A 13564-nucleotide genomic window follows, 5' to 3' on the forward strand; every position below is an offset into this window, starting at 1 on the left:
ACCCAAACACATGAACCATGGCAAAGCTGTCAGATAGTCAAACACACACACACACACACACATGCACACACACGGCCAGGAAAGGCATGACACAGAGACACAAAAGCGTGAAAAAAAAGAGCTCGAAGGGGGGAAAATCAGGTGAGGAAGAGAGAAGACGGGAAGAGAAAGGGAACGTGATGCTATAATTAATCGTTTGTTACTTTAACTGGCATTTAGATTTAACTGGGCCTCTTTGTCTGTAGACACAATGGGGCTGATGTGGCTCGAGTGAACTACACAGCTCGGAGGATTAACGGCGGACTTGGGCCCCGTTGCAGAAAACACACGCTAACCCCCAACTCACTGCGCAAATACACGTTTTCTCAAACACACACACACCAACACACACACCTTCAAACAAAGGCACACCCCTCTGAAAACTTACACAAACTCCTGGCCGTGTGTGTGTGTGTGTGTGTGTGCGCGTGCGCCCACAGGGGGATTATCTGTTACAGAATTCTGAACACTGGGTGAGGAGGCGTCTGAAGAACTGCAATCATCACTGAAGATGGAGAGAGTACATGAGCAAGAGAGAGAGAGAGAGGAGAGAGAGGCTACAAAACACACACACGCGCGCGCTGACACACACGTAGCCAAACTTCAGTGCGTTGAGCAGCATATAGAACAGCATCTCCGTACGTCTGTCCTGCGAGGCCGAGCTGACAGCCGGAGCAACAAGAAAGCGAGAGAAAGGGAAGCAGAGAAGAACAAAGCAGGAAGGTGAGAGGAATAAAGATCAAAGGCAGACGAAGAGGGGAATCACGTGGCGCCGGGATGAAGGTTATCAGGACGATGGAGAAAATCGTTAAGGCACAAACTGAGCGCGGTGGAAGACGGAGTATTTCATGACCTTGCCCCCCCCTCCCCCCGGGGGCCCACCAATGGTCTTATTGCACAAATAAATTGCATTGATTCTTTACCTTTAATGTGGTTGTTTTCACGCTATTAGCTTATATCTGCAGTCCTTTAGAGTGCCTGCGAAGGCCTCCGGGCTGTGAGCTTTGCTCACCCCTCATCTCCACGTGTGCACGGGCTTACAGGCTTAACATACCTCCAGCTGTTACATTAACGCTCTATTAAGTCACCGAGACGCTTCTATGTTTGGGGGTTTTTTTAATGGGGCGGGGGTGTCATGGTAATTTGTGAGTGTGTCAGCTCGCCACAAAAATGTCGCATCCGTCACGGAAGGTTTTCATGTAGCACCCTTTTATTGTACTTCGTGGGTCGGCGGTAAGAAGGCTGAATCAGATGCAGAATCATCCTATACATTAATATAACATGATCCCCTAGAGGAGAGCTTCAACACGCAAAAACTAAGAATAAATATATTCACAACTGCCTCTACTATTGGTAGGAGATGAAAGCATAAAAAGGTTCCTCTGTAAAAGATAATAATTGATAGTTGATAGAAGGGTTTGTCTTTTTTTGTTGACAAAAGGAAGCTGTTCTCTCCTGTTCCGTTTGGTCCGTGTTTTTTTTTTGTCTCTCTCTTTTTGTTTTGCCGTTCCATTTTTCCTCTGAGAAATACGTTAAAATCAAGGCTTTAACCTCTGTGCCTTCGGTCCTGGGAAAGAAAAAGCGGTGGAGCCGAGGTCCCCGTGGCCTCTCCTTGAGTCCGCCTGATTAAGAACTCCAGAATGCCTCCGTAACTGGATCGTCCTCCCGCTCGTCCTTCCTGCGTTTGATTTTGCATTTAAAATGATAATTCCTGCAGCTCTAAACCGGAAACCTTTCCGCACGGAAAACCCACTACTCCTGGATTAGGTCTCACCTAGCCCTGTGAAAGAAACCATTGGGGTTAGCAAATTAATTCATCTGGAGGAAATGAAAAGGAACTGAACCGCATACAAATAACTCTCTCTATCAACTGGGCACATCATTATTTTTGGCTCTTCCAGGAAATGCGTCGTCATCCTGTGGCTGTGATTGGATCCAGTCCCACTCGTCCATCGGTGTCCCGTCCACTGGTAGTCAAACCTCTTTGTTTAGATAAATAGATCTGTATTCATAGAAAAATAAGCATTGACCACACTGCTGGCTGTTCGTTGCTAAGGCACTTGGCTAGTTTCAGTTACTTTGCACCCTCTGGCGTCGCCTCCGCCCGCCCGCCCGCCCGCGACCCTCTGCAGTCGCCGTTTGTGACTCTGGGTTTGATGTTGCAAAGAGCTGCATGTGTTCCGCATCCGCGTAGGTCTTTTGAGAGTGAAAAAAGAAAACGACGAAGAATGCTGTCGGCCACCTCCGCGTGCCCGCTTCCGCTCAACGTGTCAGGAAAACAGAGCCCGCCGCGGGATGGCGAGGCATAGCGGAGGGAATGATGCTGTGGATGCTGCAGCTGAAGGTTTCTCCTCCAGGCAAATATCTGGGATCAGCGAGTCTTGCCAAACCTATACACCAGCAGCAGGGAAAACATAAAACTGACCCCAGCTTGTTATCCAGGAATAAACATGTGTAGAGTAGTCCTCCTCCCCCACAGGCTGCTCTCAGAGCCACACAGCCTCTGTACAGGAGTCATTGTTACCCAGTGATTCATCGCCAGAGAGGGAGATGATGAGAAGACCAGGGAGGGGGTAGCAGGAAGAGGAGAAGACAAAGGTGGGGTGTTAAAACTGGTAAGATCGATCCAGCACCTCCATGTAGTCCGGCGTGGTCCTCAGTCTCTGCTCCCCCGCTCCCTGCTCGCTCTGGCTGCCGCCGCCGCCGCCGCCGCCGCCACCCGCTGCGGAGCTCACCGTGGTGACCACCAGCGTTTGATCTGACCTGGCCTCCTGTTTGGAGTCCTGCGGGCGGGGATAGCAGGGAGGCGGCCGCGCGTACCTGTCCGGCAGGTCCCTAAACTCGGGGGCGGGGATTCTGAAGAGGCAGTCGACCAGCTCGACTTTGGGCGTGGGCCCTTGGCTGTCGATCACCGTCGGGCAGAGGATGCCGTTCCCCTGGAGGCCGGCGGCGAGGGGTCCCATCGCTCCAGTAATGGTGTTGATCGGGGACGAGGACACGTCCAGCGTCCACGCCCTCTCCTTCTCTGCGGCAGGACCGTGTCCTGCCTCCGTCTGCTGCTGCTGCCGCTGCGTCACCGCGGCGTCCTGCTCCTCCTTGTAGATGGGGTTGCTACACATGTGCGGGACGGCGGCGAGGGCGGGGCCTTTCGGCACGGCCTCCTGGGGCACTATGGTGTCGTACACGTGGTTGTGCTCCGGCGGCGGCAGAGACGGCATCTCGGGGAGGCCGTGGTGGTGATGGTGGTGGTGCGTCTGCTCCGTGAAGATCCCGCACTCCATCTGGATGCCAGCCAAGTCTACCTCTCCCTGGCGGCGGAACGGCAGCTTGTCCCTCCTCCTCAGGGCGTAAGCTATTAGTGCCGCTGCGGCAAAGAACGCCGACACAAACAACACTAACAGGCTGAGGACCAGCACCGAGAGGGGGATCGATTCCTTCCCCGGAGGGATCACGGACCCCAACCCGGGGCGGGGGTAGCCGGCCGACACGGCCCTCTCGGTGGCGGTGGAGGTGGCGGCCTTCTGCTCCTGCTGCCGGTCCTCCTGGGGCTCCAGCTCAGGGCACAGCAGCTCCATGGAGATGGCGCGGAGGTCCGTGCCTGTGGTCTTTTCCGGGGAATGGCACACCACCTCTCCCATCACACACCACGGCGCTGAGGCCCTCCAGCCAACGCTTGAGCGGCGCCGCGTCACAGTTACACTCCCACAGGTTCTGCCGCAGGTCCACCTGGAGACAGAGACGACACCGCCGCGCGTTATTAATGTGTGAGAAGACACTAATTACTGGTCTGCCGGGTAATCTAAAGGTAATCGATCACCTCCAGAAACCAAAATACATATGATTTTATCCTTGAGATGTACATTAACAGACACTGTAGACATTAATAAGAGTTTCGGGTGTTGAGGAATAAGCCCACAGCTAGCGCGCTAATAAGATGACAAGAAGAAAAATGATGTTTTCCTTTGCTACCTCTGCCTTTCACCAGCTGGAATATTTGGGAAATGAGTTTTTCAGCATTTGCATAATAGAATACAGCTCTTCATGAGGGCCAGCGTGTTTAAATGGTTTTATGAAATATGCAAGCAATGTAATGTAAGCACTAATTAATTCAAACGCCATCATTCTCGCGGCAGAGCGTCTGCGTTCCTTGGACGCGCGGCGCCACGCTCCCTCCCCGAACGCCAGCCAGCTGAACTGGCAGCACTCAGGGATGCGTATTTTTTATTTAAAAAAAAAAAAAAAACCTTTTCCACATGAGCGTTGAGGCGGGTTATTGGAGAATGTTTCAGGTAACAACAAAGAGCACTCAGAGATGGCAGCTGCTGACAAATCTCACCGTCGGCGCTGGTTGTTTTTTTTGCCTTTTCTGACAAGCGTGTGAGAGCATCAGAGGTTTTAACAATAGACGGGACATGACATAACACAGCTCGGTGCAGCAGGTAGGTGGAGGAGTCCAGTTCCTTACTGCAGCCGACCCTAAAACTGACTGGGAAGGAGATAATGCAGCGAGGGAGTCATCGCCATCACGTGGAGCCATCTCTGATCTGTTCGGTCTCTCCAGCAGTGGCGTTGGCAGAGGAAGCCGATACTCCCTCTGTCGCACTTCCAAACCAGCTCGCACAAATGTTGTCATGCTAATTCGGTCGGGCCCCGGCGCGCAGAAGCGGACACATCCCGTCGGGGACGATTCAGCAGCGCTGCCGCGGGAGCCGTGGGGACGGTTTCCCCGCCGCTCCTAACAAGAGGACGCTCCTTCAGCTTATTGGAGATGGCGTGGTGAACGGCACCATTACGAGCGGCGGCCGGGCGGAAACTCAATCCGCCACAGCTTGGCTGAGTCTGGAGTGCGGGTTGTTTTCAAGGTTCAGCGCTATTTCTTGACCCAAGTGGGCCCCGCTTTGAGCGCACGCCTGTAAAAAAGCAAGGTGATGTTTAGAATAACCACGTAAGACCCAACTGTCTGCTTGTTTTCTCGCAGTTTGGGGGCGATAATCTTCCATCTGCTTCAAACTCGTGAGGCGTTTTATTCCAGGAAATGTTTGCTTGCACAAAGATCCCAGGGGCTCCGCTGACACCCTTCTCTTTCACGAGCATCTGTCCAACATTTCCTACCGCTTTAGAATTTCCACGCCTGGTCACCTAGTATGTGATTTCCTGTCAAATTGTCAATCAAAGCGGTCATGAGGAGACTTTAGAGACCCTCACTTAGCTTGACAGGTGCTAGCCGCGGGAGGACGCGCAGGAACCGCGCACGTTCAGCTTTGGTAAAGTCAATTTTACCGAGAAACAGAGTATTAATGGAATGCATCGTTAATCCTCAGCGCTGCCGCCATCTTGGCTGCTCACAAGAAATGTATTTAAAAGCTGGAAAAAATAAGCCTATTTTGCCACAAAAAAAAAAACCCTCATATAAATATATTTTCCCTGACTTAATGGGATAGCCTTTGGGTGAAAAATGCTACACTTCAGCAGCGGATGAGGAAATTTTCTCCTGCGGCTGTTTTCTTTCATTCTGACAGATCAAAGACAAACCAATAATTGTCACAAAAGAAAAAAGAAAAAAAGAAATTCACTCAGTCCCGATAAAGAAATCTCATCTGGCAATAAAGTCGGAATATTTCCAGCGCACATTATAATTGATCGCTTGGCTCATAATTCCCTGTCAGTCATCTGAATTGTGCTGGTTGTTTCCCAGAAATAATGTCAATACGAGCAGGTTTTTTTGGTCTCTTAGCATTGCGGCGCGGGGGTTTTGCTCAAGTCTCTGGTGACGAAAAAGCCCCCTGAGCTCCGGCTTTGCCAAGAGTTCCTCACACTGATGAATGCGTTTCATTGTCTTTTAGAAAAATGTGCAGAAGGAACATCAGAGGAATTATCTACAGCTCACGCAAAAATATAGCGTTTGCCGGGAAAAACGCGTGTCCTGGAAAGCTGCTTTTATGTATGTGAGGTGCTACATTTGTAGCTAGGAGAACGCATCAAAGCGCCTCAAACGGGGACGTGCAGAAACTGCCACATTGCATCATCTCAGCGTCCCAGGATGGATTTCTTTGGTCTGAAGTTGTAGCCTGGCGCGCCCACACGCGTCTGCGGCGGTGATTTCTCGGAGCGACCTCGGTGACCCCTCGAGATGGGCCGCGACCTTCTCCCACCCGCAAACCGCCGGGTGGGAGAACCCTCCCACCTCTGCGCGGTCGTCCATCGCGGTAGTGGCGCGGCAAAGAAGCGCGCTTTGATCTTTTATTCAGAGGAAAAACAAATTGATTTTGAATGCGGCGGGATTAGGTTTCGGGATTTCCTTGGCGCCTGAAATCTGCAGAAACGGAAGCTGGAAATAAGGAATGCGGACTTCTCAACACGGGGATGGAGATTTAAAAACAATCTCACACACGCCTGGATAATAGCGCTGGTCAGTATCTCGCTGCTGCACTTTATGAGGTTGTTTAACACAGGCCGGGGTTCAGTCTGAGATTTTCTCTCCATTTTTTCCTGCTTCACAAACAAGAGCACAACAGAACTGCAGCTTGTAATTAATCCGAAACATTCAATCTGGTTATCACCACATCAGAGGATGTACAAATAAAACCACCATCTTTAATGAGAGCAGAGTTTTTCTGCGCAGCGACGTGGACCATAAGATCCAGGCAGGTTTCTTAGTTGCACTCAGCACAATGTTTTCTTTCTAATGTTTAATCACATTAGTTTTCCTCTGTTTATTATTAAGTATACGTGAGACAATACAGCCAAATGAAAAAGAAAAACAGAGAAAAAAGAGTTCTTCTGAAAAAATTAGACAACCAGATAAGTCTGCTAAGGGTTTTAATTGTCTTGTAATTCTAATGTCTGTAATTAGGGTCTATAATTATAAACTTCATTACTTGCTTTGAGTCAAATTTGGAGGTTGAATCCATATTGAAGCCACATATGGGGGAATTAGCGTACTTTTGTTCAAATTAATTGGGTTGTAAAAATGCTAATGTGCCAAAATCTGTGGGTGTATTGCACCACCCGTCCAGCATGTGAAGTGGCACATTTTAAACGTACCCTAATGCTACAAGGAAATGGGTTGCAATACACTAAAAATTAACTTACGTACTAATTTCCAACTTAGAACTATAAAAACTATTTAAAATATAATTTATGTATATGACATAATATAGTATAAATTATTCTCTCCTATAGCTAGAAGCTTTAGTATGTCTAACAAAAAGTAGGCTTGCTGCTATCCTGAAATATTAGCTTAGCTGCAAAATGGGGGAAAGAGCTGTTTTTCAGTGATTATTAGAGAGGGAAAACAAGATTCAAATTACAATGTTTGTATAGAAGCCAACCTCAGGGCAACTGCAGGGCTAAAATGGTTGCTGGAAGCTTTTATTTTTTATTATCGAAGCGCTGTTTGTGAGGCTAATAGCTGAGCAGTTATCTGTTAGCAATATACAGTGCTATAACAGTATATAATAATGACTCATTGATTCTTTCATTAGCTGTAAACAATCCTTGTCCAGGAAGTAGTTTATCCTATTGTAATAGTTTAGCCACTCCACGGCTAAAAATAAGAAAGCGAAACATGCGGCTCGGACAATAATTACGCACACTCAGCTCAGCCTGAGTGAACAGTCATCTTTATTTTCAAACTTTTTTTTTTTCCTGTAGAGATAAAACTAATGAGAGTGGGCTTTAGGGATGCTGACAGGTTGAGTTTGATACCACTGGACAGAGTCAGGTTAGCTGTTTCCAACAGGCCCCTGAGGTAGATCAAGAGGAAACACAGGCCCAAGCAAAACTGACAATCAGGTGAATATTAGTCAGGCGCCCAACGCTTTCCTGTCAGAACTGCCCCGGTGAGTGATACCGAGCCTTGTTTTCATCAATCTTTCCAGAGCGTGCATTGTTTTTCGACCCGACGCCACGTAAGGTGAGATGCAGCTGCAGGCTAATACCAGCATATCCACTGCAGCTGGCAGCGATGAGAGACAGCCGCCGTGTGCAACATTTGCTTTGCATGTACTGAGGACGACAAACACATTTTAGCAACGGCTCAGAGGCTGTTTTACTGCGTCGGCTCCCTTAAACGCTTGTAGTTGTGTTTGTAAAGGAAGACGTGAGGAAATTACACAAGAATATATGACTAGAGGTGGAAAAAAAGCTCACGTTACAGCTGATATTCCGAAATTTCAGAGCTGAAAATCTCTTTGATTCGGGTGTGTTCTCATGCATTGGTTATCAGCTTAGCGAGCTTTAAGTTATTTATCATACATCAAGTAGGACCTGTCACGATTTCAGCGGTTACCCTCGTACTTGCGTGTGACAGCACTCACTTGGCGCGCTACTTGTTGTCAGTGCTAACGTGCTAATGGCAACTGTAAAGGTTAGTGTAAACATGTCAGGTTTATTCTTGTTTTAAACTACAGGTTCTTCTTCTAATGCTATCTGCACCACTGCGCTAATTATTGCGGTAACAGTGGCATTAAGGAGGCGTGTTTTATGAAATGTCACTTGGGCGTGGGCGTAAGTGCATAATTCGCTCCTTGATGGCAGCAGCGCGCTGCGGCTGCACGATAATCCCGATGAACTGCCTCCGTGGCGGCTCTTAGCTTCACCTTGCTGTGTTACCCTTTGATTCCGCCGTGCAGACTTTTGGCTCTGAACCCGCACGTCAAAGCCCAGAAATCCCACTACCCCGGCATCAAAACCGGGCAGCGGCACATCAACAGGTGATATCATTGTCACGTTATTTCCTGCGGTCCGCGGGCCGTGCTAATGTGGCTTTGTCGCAGTCGTAACATCCCTGGTAAATGAATGACTTCAATTACGGTGCCAATGATTCTGAGCTCCATTGTGGCGCCACTGGGGCTTTATGAATGCGGCCTGCACAGTATTCCCTGAATGCTTTAATGCTTTTGGACATCAGAAGCATAGAACCGCACAAAAACATAATACACTTCTACATGGCTCTGCCAGCTTCACAAGCCGCCGCCGTCCTTCCCCTGAGCAAACATCCAGAAAGTGCCAACCTCACCCACACGAGCTGAAATCAGGAATTTTCCAAATTCACAATGACACTCAAGCTAATCCACACCCACCTCGGCTCATTCTACTTGGGCTGTCTAAGGAATGCTCGGTACGCTAAATTTGCTGAGGTGAGAGGTGGGGGGATAAAAAAGTGTAATGCCTCAAGTTCGGGCCTTATCGGCCTTTTGTGTAGAGCGAAGATTCACACAAGGCAGCGGCTAAATGTGCGTCTTAAGGTCTGACGCTGAAAACGTAGAGGCGGCAAATTTGCTATGAATGTCGCATTAATTGCAACTGTATTCAGCTTTTGCTTTATTAAGAGCTCTTCTGTAAATCAAGTCAACAGCATCTTTCCAGATGCAGAAAAGACGAGACGAGAGAGCACAATTGTGCCAGAGGTCAGGACGGGGGGGGGGGGGGGTATGTGGGGTTGATCCTGCCTGGTGCCCTTTCCCAGTCAGACTTTCTCACTTTGTTGTTATGCTCATGATGTTATCGGACATTTGGATCAAACGCAGTGTAATTGTATGTCCACTTCAGCTCACTGGATCAATGTGGGCGATCAAACTCAATAATCCTCACTCTGCTGCTGTCAATCAGAGGAATTCCTGCAATTTGTCTCAAGTTTAATGAAAACCTATTGGCGGCAGATAATAGGGCCAGAAACAGGGGTGGCACCTACCTGCACCAGCCCCGTGAGGTGTTCCAGCACCCCCGCCACGGGAAGCTGCAGGAAGTGGTTGTTCCTCAGATTGAGCCGGGCCAGGTTGACCCTGGAGAACACGCCCGTGGGGAGGCTCCGCAGCAGGTTGGCGTTGAGGAACAACAGCTGGAGAGACGGCATGGCGTCGAAGGTGCCAGGATCCACCTCGTGGATCTCATTGTACTCGAAATACAGGTACCTACGGAAAGGAGATGGTGTTACGGCAAAAACGGCAACACCGACCCTCAGCATTTCTGCTCAGTAACAGAACTAACTGAATTAAACTCACGGCAGAGCTCTGCTAGCATGTAAATCACCCAATATGCTTCCAATACACCTGTGACATACTGCGTGCTTTGGGTAGTCCGCTCTCCCGCTAACAAAGGCTAACGAGAGGTTAAGAGGAAGACTTTTTGAATGCCCTGAGAAGATCTCGGTATTGATTAGCACTCGAGCGAAAGACTCTGATTTTCTAAACATTGCCTTGAAAATTAGAGCTAAGATGCTATAGGAGGCGCGGCACAAAGCTCGCTCAGCGCAGGAGGAAATTAGACTTGTTGTCCTTAGCTGAACACCGCAATGATGAGCTGAATAAACACCACCGCTGGCAGATATTTGCTGCATATATTAACTGCAGAGGAATTATCCTCATAAGCTTAATTTGACAATGACACATAGGCATAAATTTGATTAGTCTTTTGTACAATAGCCCCCCCCCTTTTTTTTTCCAGAGGAGAAAATTCCGAGCGCCGTCTAGATGTCTCGCTGCGTTATCAACACCTCGGTATGCAAATACCAAAACCATTAATTTCCACGTTGTCAGTCTTATCAGGCCTATAACTCAGCTGAAGTGTGCCATCAGGCAGCGGGACTAAAGAATGACACTCCAGGAAGAGAATGGCCCCTTTTATTTTAGTCAAACTCTGACTGAAATGAATTGAACAGGCAAAGAATGAACTCCAAAAACCTCGACCGAGTTAGGCGTCGCGAGGTCTCGTGGAAGGGGCACAAGCGTCACTCATTAATACGAAAAGATTTCCAGAATCGGAGTTGCAAACGACGCTCGTGTGTTTTACTTTTTAGATCCTTTTCAGCCACAGAGAAGCAATTATGCTGCACTCCAGGCAAATGTCGCTGGATTACAATAGCTATACGCAGAGGACCCTGACAATCTGGTGGATTACTGTTTGGACCTAGCAGACCGTGTGTGGTACAGAACTCATTTTTTACTGCCACCATCCAGTGAACCTTCTCTCCTTAGAGAATGGGATAAATAAAGGTTCTATATATATATCACCAAAGTAGGAACAACCTTTCCTTCACCACCTTTAGGCAGCAAGCTGAAACAAAGGTTTGTATTTCTGATTTCGCCTGAATAATTGTATTGATTGATTTATTTTTAAAGGCACTACCTCAGATTCTGCAGCCCCAGAAACATTGGGGGGCTCAGCCTCTCCAGGTTGTTGCCAGTTAGATACAAGCTCCTCAGGCTTGTCAGGCTGGAGAAGGCCCCCTCCTGGAGATAGGAAATGCGGTTGTTTCCCAGATGAAGCAAGTCGAGGCTGGAGAAATTCCAAAAGTCTGAGCGGTAGATCCTCTGGATTAGGTTTCCACTGAGGTAAAGCTTGCGTCCGTTGAGGGGCCGGGGCATGAGCTGGGACACGTTGACGAAGCCGCTCTCTTTGCAGTTGACGGTCAGGCCGAGGTCCGTGATGTGCAGGTTGCAGGTGCAGCCCATGGGACAAATAATTGGGATAGGAGGGCGCGTCTGGTAGCCCGCCACGGGGGGATTCTGATTGGAACTGCGGGCCGTAGGGGATATTCTGGAGGGCCGGGGCTTTTTCGTGGGCCTCGGGTGCCTCTCCCTGTCTTTACGCTCAGTCGAAGAAGAAGAGGATGTGGAGGAGATGTGAGTGTTTTGGTGGGAGCCGTGGACCATGGAAGAAGGTTTGGTTGGCCTTACTCTTGGTTTAGAGTTTTGGGGTACATGTTGGGGCTGCGATCCTGCTGACGGACTACCGCCCTCTGTTTGCAGCTCTTTTTCTGGGAGGTTATTACAGAGCTCCTTACGGGGGATCTCCCTCAGGTCCTTCCCATGAAGGTGGAAGGGATACTCACAGGTAACGTCCCCAACCACGGCCGTGTAGGGTATCTGACCCAGCCACTGCTGTAATTGCACCGCCTCGCAGCCACAGTTCCAGGGATTTTCCTCCAGCTGCAGCTCCATTAGAGAGCGGCCGACGTACTCTAGGGTCCCAGCATATGCCAGGCTTTTCAGACGGTTCCCCCGCAGGTCCAAATGAGTCAGAGACACAGATCTGGAGCGGCAGAAAGAGGAGGGAGAGTTTTGTGATTGTGAGGGGAAATAAAGGCTCACGATCCCACTGCTGATGAAAATCTACTTTTTGTCTTAGCCGAAATCTGTCCTTTATGATATGAAACAGCGTGCCGGAAAAACATAATTCTGCCGTGGCAGAAACTGGATAACTGTGTCTGACAATGAAACATCTACAGATCAGTACACGCATACAATAATTCAAAAGATCTGCGGTAATACATGAGGATGTAACCTGAAGAGATGAGCAGGCAAGACGGGGATGAGGTTGTCGTTGAGAATGAGAACCCGGAGTTTGTAGAGGAACCTCAGAGCGCCGCTGTCAATTCTTTTGATCACATTGCAGTCAGCCTGCAGGTGAAACAGAGGGCGCGACGAACATGTAATTGATGCAATTGTGCAAAGGCGAGCAACTTAGAGGAACAGAGATTTCACAAAAGGCGCCGCTCAAGGCTCAGGCTCGCCGTTTGCTATCTGGTTCATCGTTAACCTGGTCAGTCGGGGATAGATTACGTCGGTGTTTCTGTTCTCAAACACACCTGCAGGTATTCGAGGGCTTCGAGGCCAGTGAAGGTGTCGTTTCTGAAGACCTCCAGCTTGTTCTCGTGAAGGTACAGGCGCCTCAGTTTGGCCAATCCATGAAAAGCTCCCACTCGGATGTCCTGGAGTGCATTGTTGCCAAGGTTTATCGACACCGCGTTGCCAAGGTGCAGGAACCCGTTGCTATAGAGACGCCTCAGAGAGTTCCTCTGGAGGTTGAGTTTGAAAGGGCGGACCCACGAGTGTGACACCTGAATGATTAATTAAAGGTCTGATTAGTTATCTCATTAATTCGAAGAAGCTGGTAGTCAGAAACACCCATAAGCCACATGAGAGACAGGATATTATACCAGTGCTGCTAATGAGCTAAATAGCAATAAAGTGGTGAAGCGACTCCACGTGTGTGGGAATAAAAGAGCGGGGGTTGTACCTGGCTGACATTAATGAAGCTCCGCCCATCGCAGTGCACGTGCAGCACTCCCTCCTTCACTTCGCACGTGCAGGGGTCGAAGCACGGCTCGTCTACTTCCTCCTCTGAGTTATCCACCAGCGGAGTGTGTGTGGAGGTGGGGGTAGGGGTGGGCGAGCGCGCTGCCGGGGACAGCCGCACACACCCCAGGACCACAGCCAGAGTGACCCACTGCATCCTTCTCCCTCTCAGCTCAACAGCCTGGGGCTACGGCCCTGCATCAGCCCGGCAACGCACTGCAAAGGCGCGACACGGACGCGTACACGTTAACGAGCGCACACATGGAAGAGGGCACAGCGCCACGGAGGAAGCGGCAGAAGTCAAGTCAGGATGAATCAGATTGATGATACATCACTGGCATACTAAAGCAGTCAGAAAATAAAAGTTAAATCACACAGACTGGAGCGCCAGGGGGGACGAATTACATTACACGGGAATAACGATGTATAGGCCAAGCGGAGGCCAG

General features: G+C 49.3%; 1 protein-coding gene across 1 annotated transcript in view; it reads right to left on the reverse strand.

Moving 5' to 3' along the window:
* Positions 1-1231: 1231 nt before the first annotated feature.
* The window catches only part of LOC130540393 (SLIT and NTRK-like protein 3), a 15034-nt gene continuing 2701 nt past the window's right edge, over positions 1232-13564 (reverse strand). Inside the window, 7 exon segments of the mRNA XM_057059501.1 lie at positions 1232-3680; positions 3682-3765; positions 9734-9953; positions 11167-12072; positions 12325-12440; positions 12629-12880; positions 13060-13334. Coding sequence (XP_056915481.1) covers positions 2646-3680; positions 3682-3765; positions 9734-9953; positions 11167-12072; positions 12325-12440; positions 12629-12880; positions 13060-13275 — 2829 coding nt within the window. The 5' untranslated portion in view covers positions 13276-13334 and the 3' untranslated portion in view covers positions 1232-2645.

Source organism: Takifugu flavidus, chromosome 16 (assembly GCF_003711565.1).
Source record: "Takifugu flavidus isolate HTHZ2018 chromosome 16, ASM371156v2, whole genome shotgun sequence".
In the NCBI taxonomy this organism is placed as follows: domain Eukaryota; kingdom Metazoa; phylum Chordata; class Actinopteri; order Tetraodontiformes; family Tetraodontidae; genus Takifugu; species Takifugu flavidus.